The sequence below is a fragment of the Pseudorca crassidens genome, chromosome 9 (assembly GCF_039906515.1).
Source record: "Pseudorca crassidens isolate mPseCra1 chromosome 9, mPseCra1.hap1, whole genome shotgun sequence".
Taxonomy (NCBI): Eukaryota; Metazoa; Chordata; class Mammalia; order Artiodactyla; family Delphinidae; genus Pseudorca; species Pseudorca crassidens.
Window position 1 is genome coordinate 56,970,936 of NC_090304.1, and position 13,295 is coordinate 56,984,230.

Sequence of the window (13,295 nt, forward strand, 5' to 3'; positions counted from 1 at the left end):
CCACCATCAACCTGATACCAAACCAGACAGAGATACTACAAAAAAAGAAAATTACAGACCAATATCACTCATGAATATAGATGCAAAAATCCCCAACAAAATACTAGCAAACAGAATCCAACAGCACATTAAAAGGATCATACACCATGATCAAGTGGGATTTATCCCAGGGATGCGAGGATTCTTCAATATACGCAAATCAATCAATGTGATACCCATGTTAACAAATTGAAGAAGTAAAACCATATGATCATCTCAGTAGATGCAGAAAAAGCTTTCGACAAAATTCAACACCCATTTATGATAAAAACTCTCCAGAAAGTGGGCATAGAGGGAAACTACCTCAACATAATAAAGGCCATATATGACAAACCCACAGCAAACATCATTCTCAATGGTGAAAAACTGAAAGCATTTCCTCTAAGATCAGGAACAAGACAAGTATGTCCACTCTCACCACTATTATTCAACATAGTTTTGGAAGTCCTAGCCACAGCAATCAGAGAAGAAAAAGAAATAAAAGGAATACAAACTGGAAAAGAAGAAGTAAAACTGTCACTGTTTGCAGATGACATGATACTATACATAGAGAATCCTAAAGATGCCACCAGAAAACTACTAGAGCTAATCAGTGAATTTGGTAAAGTTGCAGGATACAAAATTAATGCACAGACATCTCTTGCATTCTTATACACTAATGACGAAAAATCTGAAAGAGAAATGAAAGAAACACTCCCATTTACCATTGCAACAAAAATAATAAAATACCTAGGAATAAACCTACCTAGGGGGACAAAAGACCTGTATGCAGAAAACGATAAGGCACTGATGAAAGAAATTAAAGTTGATACCAACAGATAGAGAGATATACCATATTCTTGGATTGGAAGAATCAATATTGTGAAAATGACTACACTACCCAAAGCAATCTACAGATTCAATGCAATTCCTATCAAATTACCAATGGCATTTTTTATAGAACTAGAACAAAAAAATCTTAAAATTTGTATGGAGACACAAAAGACCCCAAATAGCCAAAGTGGTCTTGAGGGAAAAAACTGGAGCCGGAGGAATCAGGCTCCCTGTCTTCAGACTATACTACAAAGCGACAGTCATCAAGACAATATGGTACTGGCACAAAAACAGAATTACAGATCAATGGAACAGGATAGAAAGCCCAGAGATAAACCCATGCACCTATATGGTCAACTAATCTATGACAAAGGAGGCAAGGATATATAATGGAGAAAAGACAGTCTCCTCAATAAGTGGTGCTGAGAAAAGTGGACAGCTACATGCAAAAGAATGAAATTAGAACACTCCCTACCACCATACACAAAAGTAAACTCAAAATGGATTAGAGACCTAAATGTAAGACTGGACACTATAAAACTCTTAGAGGAAAAAAAAGGAAGAACACTTTTTAACATAAATCACAGCAAGATCTTTTTTGATCTGCCTCCTAGAGTAATGGAAATAAAAACAAAAATAAACAAAGGTGACCTAATGAAACTTAAAAGCTTTTGCATAGCAAAGGAAACTATAAACAAGACGAAAGGACAACCCTCAGAATGAGAGAAATTATTTGCAAGTGAATCAACGGACAAAGAATTAATCTCTAAAACATATAAACAGCCCATGCAGCTCAATATTAAAAAAACAAACAACCCAATCAAAAAATGGGCAGAAGACCTAAATAGACATTTCTCCAAAGAAGACATACAGATGGCCAAGAAGCACATGAAAATCTGCTCAACATCACTAATTATTAGAGAAATGCAAATCTAAACTACAATGAGATACCACCTCACACCAGTTAGAATGGGCATCATCAGAAAATCTACAAACAACAAATGCTGGAGAGGGTGTGGACAAAAGAGAACCCTCTTGCACTGTTGGTGGGAATCTAAATTGATACAGCCACTATGGAGAACAGTATGGAAGTTCCTTAAAAAAACTAACAATAGAATTACCATATGACCCAGCAATCCCACTACTGGGCATATACCCAGAGAAAACCATAACTCAAAAAGACACATGCCCCCAATGTTCGTTGAAGCACTATTTACAATAGCCAGGACATGGGAGCAACCTAAATGCCCATCGACTGTCAAACGGATAAAGATGTGGTACATATGTACAATGGAATATTACTCAGCCATAAAAAGGAACAAAATTGGGTCATTTGTAGAGACGTGGATGGATCTAGAGACTGTCATACAGAGTGAAATAAGTCAGAAAGAGAAAAACAAATATCGTATATTAACACATATATGTGGAACATAGAAAAATGGTACAGATGAACTAGTCTGCAGGGCAGAAATAGAGACACAGATGTAGAGAACAAACGTATGGATACCAAGGGGGGAAAGTGGCGGGGGGGTAGGGGTGGTGGTGTGATGAATTGGGAGATTGGGATTGACATGTCTACACTAATATGTATAAAGTAGATAACTAATAAGAACCTGTTGTATAAAAAAATAAAATAAAATTCAAAAAAAATTGGAAATTGAAAGAGTAAAAAAAAATAAAAGAAAGAAATTGTCTGAGCAAACCTAGGAAGCAGGAATTGTAATTCAGCCCCATTTCCCAGACCCAGAAACTGAGGATTGGAGAAGAGTGACTCCACCCAATTCACACAGGTTGGAGCTGGTATAGTAGGCACAGGGGTCCCAGTGTGTCTGCCCTAGAACTGCTGCTCTTTGCACTGCCCTGCACCATTCAATGTGGCTTCAACTTGCTTTCTTTTCCCAGAGTAGAAACTTGAGGGCCATGGTGATGGGGTGGCAGAGTTAGGACTAGAATTTGGGACTCTGAATCCCAGGCCAAGGCTGTTTTTACTACTTTGTGTCAAAGCTTTTGGGAGTATGGAAAGCTATCTGGAGGCTGGGAAAAAACATCAAGCAAGGCTTTCCCTAGTGATGGCTTCTTTTTTCTCATCCTTACTAAGTCCAACAAAGCTGCAAGGTCCATTCTGGGTCACCAGGGACCATGAGAACAACTGAGGCAGACAGTTCACAGCGAGGTTTCATCCTCGTGATTTATCTGAAGCTAAAAGATCAACTTATATCAGGGATTATTTGATGGACACAGAGAAGGGGCTCTTCTTTATAGAATCCTAAGAGAGTAACAAAGTGCTCTCACCTGAGATTCAGGGAGGCCTTCTCCACGCCCAAACCCCTTTCATAATTAGGTGTAATTATTCTTGTCCCTTGTCCTCATCTGCACCAGAGTGAGAGTTAGTCTTTAATCCGGGAGCCATTAGAATGGCAGGATAGCGAGGTCACCTGGATTAGCAGCTAATGGATTCTCTACCCTTTGTTCTGCTGATAATGGAATGAGACAATGAAATATTACTCTGAAGCTTGAGGGAGAGAATTTACAGGGCTCAGGCTGGTGTGTTTTGCAAATTAGGTGGCAATACAGAGAGAAACCAGTTGTTATGCTTTTCTGTTCTTGGGCAGCTGCAGTAGCAGCTTGTTTCTTGTGTCATCCTCTTTCAAAGGGGTCTCCCCACCCCATGGTCTCCAAGACCCCAAGCCCCCACCTGGCTTACCTTGCAGCAGTGTGTAGAAGGCACCTGAGGCAGACAGGTTGGTGGTTATGGTGACATCGTCCTTGCTGGATGTCTCTACCCGGACATGCACTGAGCTGTCTGTATCACTTCGGAAACTGCTCACCTGGCCAGTAGGGAAGGTCACATTGGTCAGGCGCCCAAAGCTGTCGTACCTGAAATCCAAGGGGTGGCTCTGAGTAACAGAAATATAATTGTGCCATTGCTGGAACTTGGCAAGTTCTACCTTATGCCATGGTTTTGCATGTTCTGCTTTTCTTTCTGGTCAGATACATTTCCACGTCTCCTGCATCTCCTTGGACACCACTCCACCCGCTGATATTCAACTGTAGGCAAACAACTTACCTCTCTGAATCTTGCTTTCCTAATTCCGTAGAGTGGAGATGATAACCCCTGCCCTACCCACCACCCAGGATTCCTGTGAGCAAGATGTGGAAGTGCCCTGTCACTATGTCACCCACGAAGGGTGAGATGATGGTGCCCATATGAGACCCAGAGTCTTAGAGCTGGGTGACTCCCAGAGGCGAGCAGTCAAACTGCTTGCTTGAATACTGGCTCAACCGCCGCCCGCACCCCCCTCCCCGCCCCCAGGAACTGTAGGTTTCTTCTGAGCAGCACTGGAGATAACCCTAACCCTAATCCAGGAAGCTACAGATCCTGGGAAAAGGGGACTTTGAATTCCAACCAGGATTCTGCTGCCACATAAGCAGGCTAGACAGATGGGCTCTAGCAACCCCTTCACATCTAGGTTTCTTCACATCTGGCACCAAGCAGCTATGTATCTGTGGCACTCAAAACTCACAGCTTCACTCTGGGGTGGTCTTTCTGACGCATCCTAATTGAATCTTAATTCTCTTTCCCATTCTCCTGATGAGACTAAAAGAAATACCTAAAATTATTCACCACCTACACCATGGCGTTCATATTGTTCAGGTATGGTGCTAGTCGCACAATGCTCATACATTCTTTCATTTAATCTTCACAACTAGTCTAAAAGGTACATGTTAGCTCCTTTTTGGAGGAGGCTCAGAAAAGTGAGGTCACCTGCTCAAGGTCACACAGCTAAGTGTGGTAGAGTCGAAATTCAGACTCAGCTCTGTCTGCTTCCAAGCCACCACTTGATGCTCCGTCTTCAGGGAGCATTTCCGTACTGTCTATTTGCAAGTATCCATCATGTGTGCTCTCTTACCTGCTGCAGAGTAATTGGGAGAGAGCGGGGAGCGGGCTACTGACATTTCCTAATTACGGGAGGCTGAAGTGTAAAAAGGTAGGTTTTAAAGAGCCTTTTTGCCCTTGCGTGCGAATGGGGAAAAAGTTCTTCACCCAGACGCCAGTATTTCTGACTTCTGCTCAGGCTCGAGCTTATAGCGTGGGTTCAGCTGTATACGTCTCCCTCGTGTACTCTGGGTCTCCCACTGGGCTTTTTTTCCTGCTTGGCTTTTAATACTGGGGTAAAGCTGTATTCTTGGCCCCTGAGGGTTTTAGTCATGGTGAAATGAAAGGCCTGAAAGTCCAATTCCATCCTTGCTCTTCTTGTGATGCCTTCGGCTGGGCCTGGCTTCCTGATGGGACGCTGGGGTCCCACAGCTTCTATGGTTTCAGGTGAGACTAGGCAGGGCTCTGCTGAGCAGTTTTCTGTTCAAGGTCAGATGAATGCCGCATGGACTCTGCCATCTGCCAACTCCTTCTGTCCCTGCGGCTGGTACTGATCACGGCACGCTTTACACCAAATGGTGATAGTCCCTGGTGCGGAGGAGGTGTTGGTGAAGGTCTTTGGAATGAATTGCTCAAGTCCTTGGCCTGAGACCGACTCTGGGGGAAGGGCCAAGGGGCTCTGGGAGAGTTGAATCTTTGGTGCTGAGGCCTGAGGAAGGGGAATGGAAGCCCTTTCCAAGATGGCGAGAAAAGCAGGGGTCTCGACCACATACGTCAGACCTGAGCTCGGTGGGGCAAGGCTGTGGAGCTGTATTAGTCCTTTGGGTTCTCTTAGAGGCAGTTAAGGGGTTTGGAAACCTGTTTCCTGTCATGATTTCTCATTTTTCTTCCTTTGTACTGAATCAGGCTGTTATAAGGAAAGGTCAGTCTGGCTTAACGGAGGGTGGTGGCGTGACTTGACCTGGACTGGAGGGAAAGGTACAGAGTGCCCCTCAGAGCCAGGTGAGGGAGTGACTCTGAGAGATTGCTGCAGGAAGGAGGGAGCGTCTTGGGGTAAAGATCTGGAATGTCTGTCCTGAGGCCTCTCTCACCTGGAGAAGCTCACAGCTCTGCTCCCTTTAACTCTGGGAGAGGCTGGTGTCCTTTTTAACCCGTCATGGCTGCTGGAAATTTGAACAGGAAGGAATTTCACAAAAATGTTTACAGTGGCTATCTCTGGGAGGTAGAATTACAGGTGATTTTACTTGCTTATTTATATGCATTTTATACTCCCAAGATTTTTTTATAATTAACATGGATTATTTTCATAATCAGAAGAGTGCTGTGACAAACCAAGTAATGCCTCATAAGCATGGCCACCTTGGGGAAGAGGACTTTTAAAATTACTGGCATTTATAGAAGCATCTCATTTATAGGACATCTGCCAATATCAACCTCTAGGCCTTTTCAGTAAAATATTACTAGGGCATCCCAAATTTCTGAGCCAAAAATCAAGACCCCCCCCCCCAGCAAACTGGCTCTGCCCTGGTCACCTTAACTGTATCTGTGGTCTGTGAGTAAGCTGAGTGCTGTCAGATCCCAAGTCATCTTTGACATCAACTGGAAGATCCATTTCAGTCCAACAGTTTCATGGGATGAGTATGCTGTTCTAGTCTGGTTCTTTGAACACCTGTGATCCATGTACACACTCTTTATTAATCTAATTTCCTGACCTAACTGGATAAAAAAGATTTATTATACCATGCAAGATACTTAAAATGGAGTTTTGGAGTCTTACAAATAAGACTGAATAGATTATTAATTAGGGCTCAGATGTCGGCTCAATACTACTTCTATCAAGGCCTTGCTCACAGGCCACCTCATAAAGCCCTCCTTGGTCTCCCCAGCTCTTCTCCCAGTTATACTCCGGCACAGCTCTATCACAGGATGTGTCCCCTGCATCATAAGAGCTGACGCACAGCCTGTCTCTCACTTTGGCCTCGGAGTGCCTGAGTCAGGACAGGGTCGTGGAGTCAGACAGCTAGACTGGGGATCTCGATTCCACCACCCTGGAGGTCTGGCCGCTAGTTCACCTCAGCTTCCCCGGCATGGGGACTGGTAGAGAGAAGACGGGCAGGGAGTGTTGGCTGAACGAATAAACAAATGCATGACTGGACGTGTGAGGCCTCTTTCCTGCTCTGCGGGAGAAGACAGACTGTCATTCATTCACACGCTACCCCTTGCAGGACCTGACAGAGGCTTGACACACAGTAGGTCCCTGATAAACATCTGCTGAATGCACAAATAGGGAAACAAGCACCTTCACTAAACGATACTTGAGCAATCTCCGTAGGCATCTCCCCAGAGTTTTAGTCTCCAAGATAGAAAGAGGCTTTACATGAAGGCAGACAATCGTAATTATTATTGAAGGTGGCCTGTAACACATAATTAAATTGAGCCTGAAGACGATACAATGAAAAGGCCCCCTGCTTTCAAGATCTGCTTTTATTTTATATGAGATGGCCAAAAACAGTAATTTCCATTCCTCACATTTTCCATTAGAAGGACTGAATGTCTTAATTAAATGAACGTCCAACAGAACAGCCAATTTATAGAATTTTCTTGTCCCTTATTCATTCATTTCAGCACTTCCTGGAGCTTGAGAAATGCCACTGGATCTCTCTGCCGCCTGATCAATACCTGTGATTATGCCATCAGAACGCTGCTGCTTCTGCCTCTGAGGGGAGGAGCTGGAGCTGCCCATCCTCTGGACCTTGACCTCTGCCCTGTGGCCCCCTTGGTGGGGCCCTTTCTCTTCCTGCTACAGAGCTGCTAAGGGAAAGGATATTGGTGCTCCCCAACAGGGTGTTGGGGACAGGTCTCTGTCTGCGCTCCCTGGATTACAAGTGGCTGCCTCAAACCCTGGCCCCATGAGGGACAACTTCTAGACAATGGCTTAGATAAGTCTGTTGCAGCTTTACTTAAATTACTGGCTAATTTTCTTCCTTTCCGTTGGAGAGGAACAGAAGGAACATGTTGGTGTGGGAAGGTCCTTGGAGCCAGGTGGTCTAGGCTTTGAATCCAGGCTCTACACTTGCTAGCAATGCAACCCTAGAGGGTGGGCACTCAGTTCTGTTTTTCTGCTAACCATCCAACTCCTATCACAAATGATGCTATTTCAGGTAGGTTATATAACATAACCTTGTGTGCTTCTGTTTTCTCCTCTATAAAATGAGGGTAATAATACCTGTCTCAGAGAGATACTTGAAGATCAAACACGGTAACATATTTAAATGCAAATTCCTTCCAGGGCCTGCAAGGACCCCATGAGACTGCCCTCACCAGACTATCAACTCCCTGAAGGAAGGGACTTTGTTCAGTCACTGGTGTATCCCCAGAATTTAGGAGACTGCCCAGCATATAGTAGATGCTCAATAATGTGAATGAGTGTTGGTTGAATGATCTGCTCTTTCCTGCCTCTTTCTGATTTCACCTTGGACCCTATTCCTTCCTACTTCCTCTGTTCCATTACAATTGCCTCTGTTCTCCAAACACACTGAGTTCAAACCAGGCTTGGGGTGCTCACACTGACTGTTCCCTTTGCTGGGAATGCTCTTCCCTCCAATCTTGGTAGGGCTAGTTCCTTTTATGACTCATGTTTTAGTTCAAAAGTTATTATTCCAGCAAGGCCTTCCCTGATCACCCTTTCTGATGGGTCCTCCCATCTTTACCACATTATCTTATTTTATCATTTTCACTTATCATCTTGTTTATTTGTTTACTTGACTGTTGTCTCTCTTTTCCCGCTAGAATATAAGCTCCATGAGGACAGGGACCTTGTTTGTATTCTTAGTGCCTAAAGCAGGACCCAGCATATAAAAGGTACTCAATACATAATTCTTGGATGAATGAATGAATGAATAAATAAATAAATAGTAGACATTGTTGTTTTTTCAAGACCTGGGATGAGAATAACTAAGAACTCCATCCCTATTACCTCTCACTTTCCATATGAGGAAGCGCAAATTCATTAATATTCATAGAGTATATTTTAGGTACTGAGCACTGTGCTCACAACCATTTTTTTTTTTTTTTGTGGTACGCGGGCCTCTCACTGTTGTGGCCTCTCCCGTTGCGGAGCACAGGCTCCGGACGCTCAGGCTCAGCGGCCATGGCTCACGGGCCCAGCCGCTCCACGGCATGTGGGATCCTCCCGGACCGGGGCACGAACCCGTGTCCCCTGCATCGGCAGGCGGACTCTCAACCACTGCGCCACCAGGGAGGCCCTCATGACCAATCTTGAAAGTGGGCATTATTATCATCATTTCACAACTGGTGAAGCCGAGGCTTGGAAAGGATAAGTCACTTGAGTGAGTTCACACAGCTGACAGAGGAACGTAGATTCTGTCAGGTCTGTCTGACCTTAAAGTCTGTGTTCTTTCGTCAAGCTTCCCATAAAGATGGTGCCATTTCAGATCAAAACCTTTCTGTTCAACTATGATAAAGAAAAAATTGGGTTTGGAAATCTCAAGTTGGGTCAAGAAAACTGACAGTTTTCTCTTCCAGATGCTTTGCTTTGCTACCATTACAGCTGACTTTGCAGTGATGCTGAGCCCCACCTTGGGGGTATGATGGAGACGGCCAGGTGATTGGCTTTTTACGATTGCCTTTCACTGACTTTTCTTCACTCATTTTCCCAAAGGATCTTTGGAGCACGAGGAAAGAACACACATAAAAGATTCATAGAGTGGCTGTGAACTTGGCTCTCAGAAGAGGACCACTAAAGGGTATCTTCACATACACTGCAAAGCTTTCTTCTTCACACTCAATACTTCACATCTCGAGCCATTTTGCTATGCGTGGCTGGTGAGGAAAATGCCACATTGCCTCTCTGATACTAAACTTTTGCTGATCAGGGACTTTTTAGTTGAAAATAAAGATTTGATTTTTACGACTTTCATCTATGATTGTTTCAAACAACACCATCACCAACAAGAGGAAATGGAGGAAATGGGCACTGTAACCTCTGTGAATAACTAGAGTTCACAGCCCATGCACACCAACAGTTCCCTTGACCCCAGGTCACTGTAAGAGATTGGCATCACTAAACCATTTGCAGCTGCTCCAAAACTGCAGCAGAACCAGGCTACTTGTTGCCTTCTGCAATAAAAATTTGTCCTTCCTGCCCATTTCCCATAGAATTAAGTCCCAACAATGAATTGTAGTCTTCAGGATTTCTAAGATCTGGTCCACCCTATCACTTCAGGTCTTAGCTCTCACTGATGTTATATTTGAGGCCATGCATCTGGTGGTAAGTGCTTAGGATTCAGGTAGATCTGATATTGAACCCTGGCTCTGCCACTTATGTGTACAATGTCACAGAGCCAGTCAATGTCTGTGCTGTTTATTCTCTGTTCCCTCCTCAGATCCATTCTCTGCCCTTCTCTGTGCTCAGAGGGGCTGACCCCTGCAGACTGCATCCCTGGGGCCCCTTGATAGCTTGCTTCTGGTTGGGTTCAGTCAATGGCAGGAAATGGCAAGAGACTGGAGGTCAAAAGGAGGAGTTTTCCCTACTCTCCATGTCCTTTGGTGTCATATTTCTAACAGTGGGTGCATCCACCCACAATTACAGCTTCTACCAGATGCCTTCTCCTTCATGGTTACAGCTTCCACTGGGCTTTAGTAAGTAACAATATCGTATTCCTTCCCTGCCTTGCCCTTCACCCTGAGGGTTGGTAATAGTTGTTCACTGTTTTTAGTGCCTGGATGCTTCACTGTCCTTTCTTGGTTCCCTTATCCCTGCCTATACCTCTAATAACACTTCTTCATTGGAAAGGTATTTTTGCTGGATATAGAATTCTAGGTTGACAGATTTTTTCTTTCAGCATTTCTGTTTTCTAGTTTGTATGGTTTCTGATGAGAAGTCTGCTGTGATTCTTTTCTTTGCTCCTCTGTAAAAAATGCCTTTTGGGGGGCTGCTTTCAAGATTTTCTCTTTTTCTTTTGTACTCAGCAGTTTGAATATGATATGCATAGATCTATGTGTGTATAGTGTGTGTGTGTGTTTATTCTGCTTGGTGTTTTCTGAGATTTGGGGTCTGTGGTTTGATACAGATAATTCTCGACCATTACTTCCTCAAATGGTTCTTCTGCCTTGTTCTTTCTCTCTTCTTCTGGAATTCCAATTACATGTATATTAGAGCAGTTGATGTTCTCCAGTTCTTGGTGCCCTTTTCTGTATTTTTTTCATTCTTTTTTTCTTTGTGTTTTAGTTTGGATAATTTCTATTGACCTATCTACTTTCCTCGGCTGTGCCAAGTTTACTGATAAGCCCATCAAAGGCAGTCTTCACTTCTGTAACTGTGTTTTTCATTTCTAGCATTTCCAGTCAATTCTCTCTTTTAGTTTTCATTTCTCTGCTTCAATTATCCACCTGATCTTGCATGCCGTTCACCTTTTCCATTCGCACCTTTAACATAATTTTTGGTTATTTTAAATTCCTGAAAGACAGTTTCAACATCTGTGTCATATCTGAGTGTGGTTTTGATGATTACTTTGTCTACTGGGAGTGTATTGCTTTTTCTTGCCTTTTTGTATGTTCAGTTGAAAGTGTGACATCTTGTGTAACACAGTAGACAATGAGGTAATAGATTTGGGGTATGAGTATGAGTTTCCTTCTGCTCAAACTTTAGTGAGAGAGTTTAAGTTAATTTAGGTAGGATTTGGGCTGGCTTTGAAATTTGTTACTTCTACGCTTAACCTTAGTGCATCACAGGCGTTACATTCCTCCAGCAATACCTTGAGTTTAGGATGTGAAACTGGTTTGCCAGAGGGTTTTCTTTCAATGTGTCTATTCTATTCTCAGTTTCAGGTCCCCTCTTTGTGCCAGGCCTTAGAAAGGGTCTCTTTTTAGCCTCTCGTATCTCTTTCCCAGTAGTAGGCTGCTTTTCATTGTTATGTTTAGCTTTTTAGCTAGTGGTGGTGGCTGGTGAGCTTGAGAGAATTCTCTTTTGTTCTGATTAAGCCTCAATCTTATATTTGCACGTGTCCCTGAGTCTCAGGGGTGTGGCCTCTTCAATGCTCCTGCCCCTTTCAGGCTGTCCGTCTGGGCCCATTACATATTCCTGCTCCTCTTCCAGCAGTAGTTGGAAATTTTTTTCTTCCTTCATTCAGCTGCTATGGTTTTCCACCAGTACCTAAGTAGAATAGTGTGTGTTGCCCTCCTCTCCACAGATTAAGCCTTTTATTCCATGTGGGAGATCAGGTGAGAGGGGTCTGGGTGGAGCAGGCAGAAATTTGTGCCCCTCCCTCAGCAGCTGCTGTACCCCTCCCCCAGGTCTACCACAAGGGATATTTTCTTACATCTTTCCCTAGTCTTTTCTGTGAGTACCGAGCGGGGTTTGTGGAGAAAAGTTCCGGAGGATGTGGACTCTCCCAATTTCTGCAGTCTCCAAGGGCTTCATACTCTCTTGCCAGTACACACTGAGCCTTTATAGACTCACCAAGCTGAACTTTTCCTTCCAGGGACTGGTTGCACCTACCAGGTAAGTTAGCGCTCACATCTTGTCTGCGATGTGACACTCTGTCTCTCCTTGGATTTGGCCACTTGGTTGCCCTGTGACTTCAGAGAAGGAGTTCAAGGAAAACTCAGGAATTTGCCATTTGTTTGGCTTATTTTCATTGTAAGGTTGGGAACAATGCTCTTTCTAGCTCTTACATCCTCAAGCAGAAACTGGAAGCCAAGTCTCTTCATTGGAACCATTTGAACTGAATTCAATTTCCCGCTGGGAGCACTGATAGTGCTGGAGCTGCGATGTAAACCTAGTATTTTTCTCGCTACAGCATATTTTTTTCTTCCCTTCATTATCCCCCTTCTCTCCTGAATGTGAATTTCATTCATAAAATAGTTACTGAGCATCTACTAGGTGGCAAGCCCCAAGCTTGTACAGAGATACATTAGTTAGGATCTCAGAGTGGTTAGCTCGAGCATAAGGATGACAGGGGCTGTCACAGGGCACCATGGGATGCCAGAGCCACTTGCCCCTATGAAACTTACTCATGCCTAACCAGCAAGACAATTTTGGAACCCGCCTCAGCTCATCAGGCCATTTTCTTAGTCACCAAATGTCATCTGCCCAGGAGCCCAAGCCTGAAATTAATGATGCCACACGCTGGAGATGAAGAAGGCATTACAGACCCCTTTGCGGTTTCCTACCAGCAGACCTGTGGGCTGAGGGAAGAAAAGTAACCTTGATTCCCCAGAATTATAAACTCTTAAGTCAAGTTGTTCTAAAGTGTGTGGTGTTTATGTTAGATGTATTAATCTGTTGAGAGGATCGATAAAGCCAACTTGAAACTTGTTTCAGTAATAGCCCATGTAACAGGGAAGCCTGGGCTGATTTTTTAAAAAAGAATATTAGAGCATTTGGGTTTGGAATCCATTAAGCTGCCTCATGGAGCTAAAAGTGGGAAATTCACTGGAGCAATGTGCATTGGCAAAATCTGTCCAAATCTGTGCTGAGAATTACCATAATGATAATAATATCAGACCGTTACTTCTTGGGAGCATCATAGTTTGCAAAGTATTT

At 43.7% G+C, this 13,295-nt stretch overlaps 1 protein-coding gene across 8 annotated transcripts in view; it reads right to left on the reverse strand.

Annotated features, from left to right (window-relative positions):
- The window catches only part of TENM4 (teneurin transmembrane protein 4), a 741,722-nt gene that overhangs the window by 27,263 nt on the left and 701,164 nt on the right, over positions 1–13,295 (reverse strand). For all 8 annotated transcript variants that reach the window (XM_067750497.1, XM_067750495.1, XM_067750496.1 and 5 more), the window contains one exon: positions 3,557–3,729. In XM_067750497.1, coding sequence (XP_067606598.1) covers positions 3,557–3,729 — 173 coding nt within the window. The remainder of the gene's footprint in view (positions 1–3,556; positions 3,730–13,295) is intronic.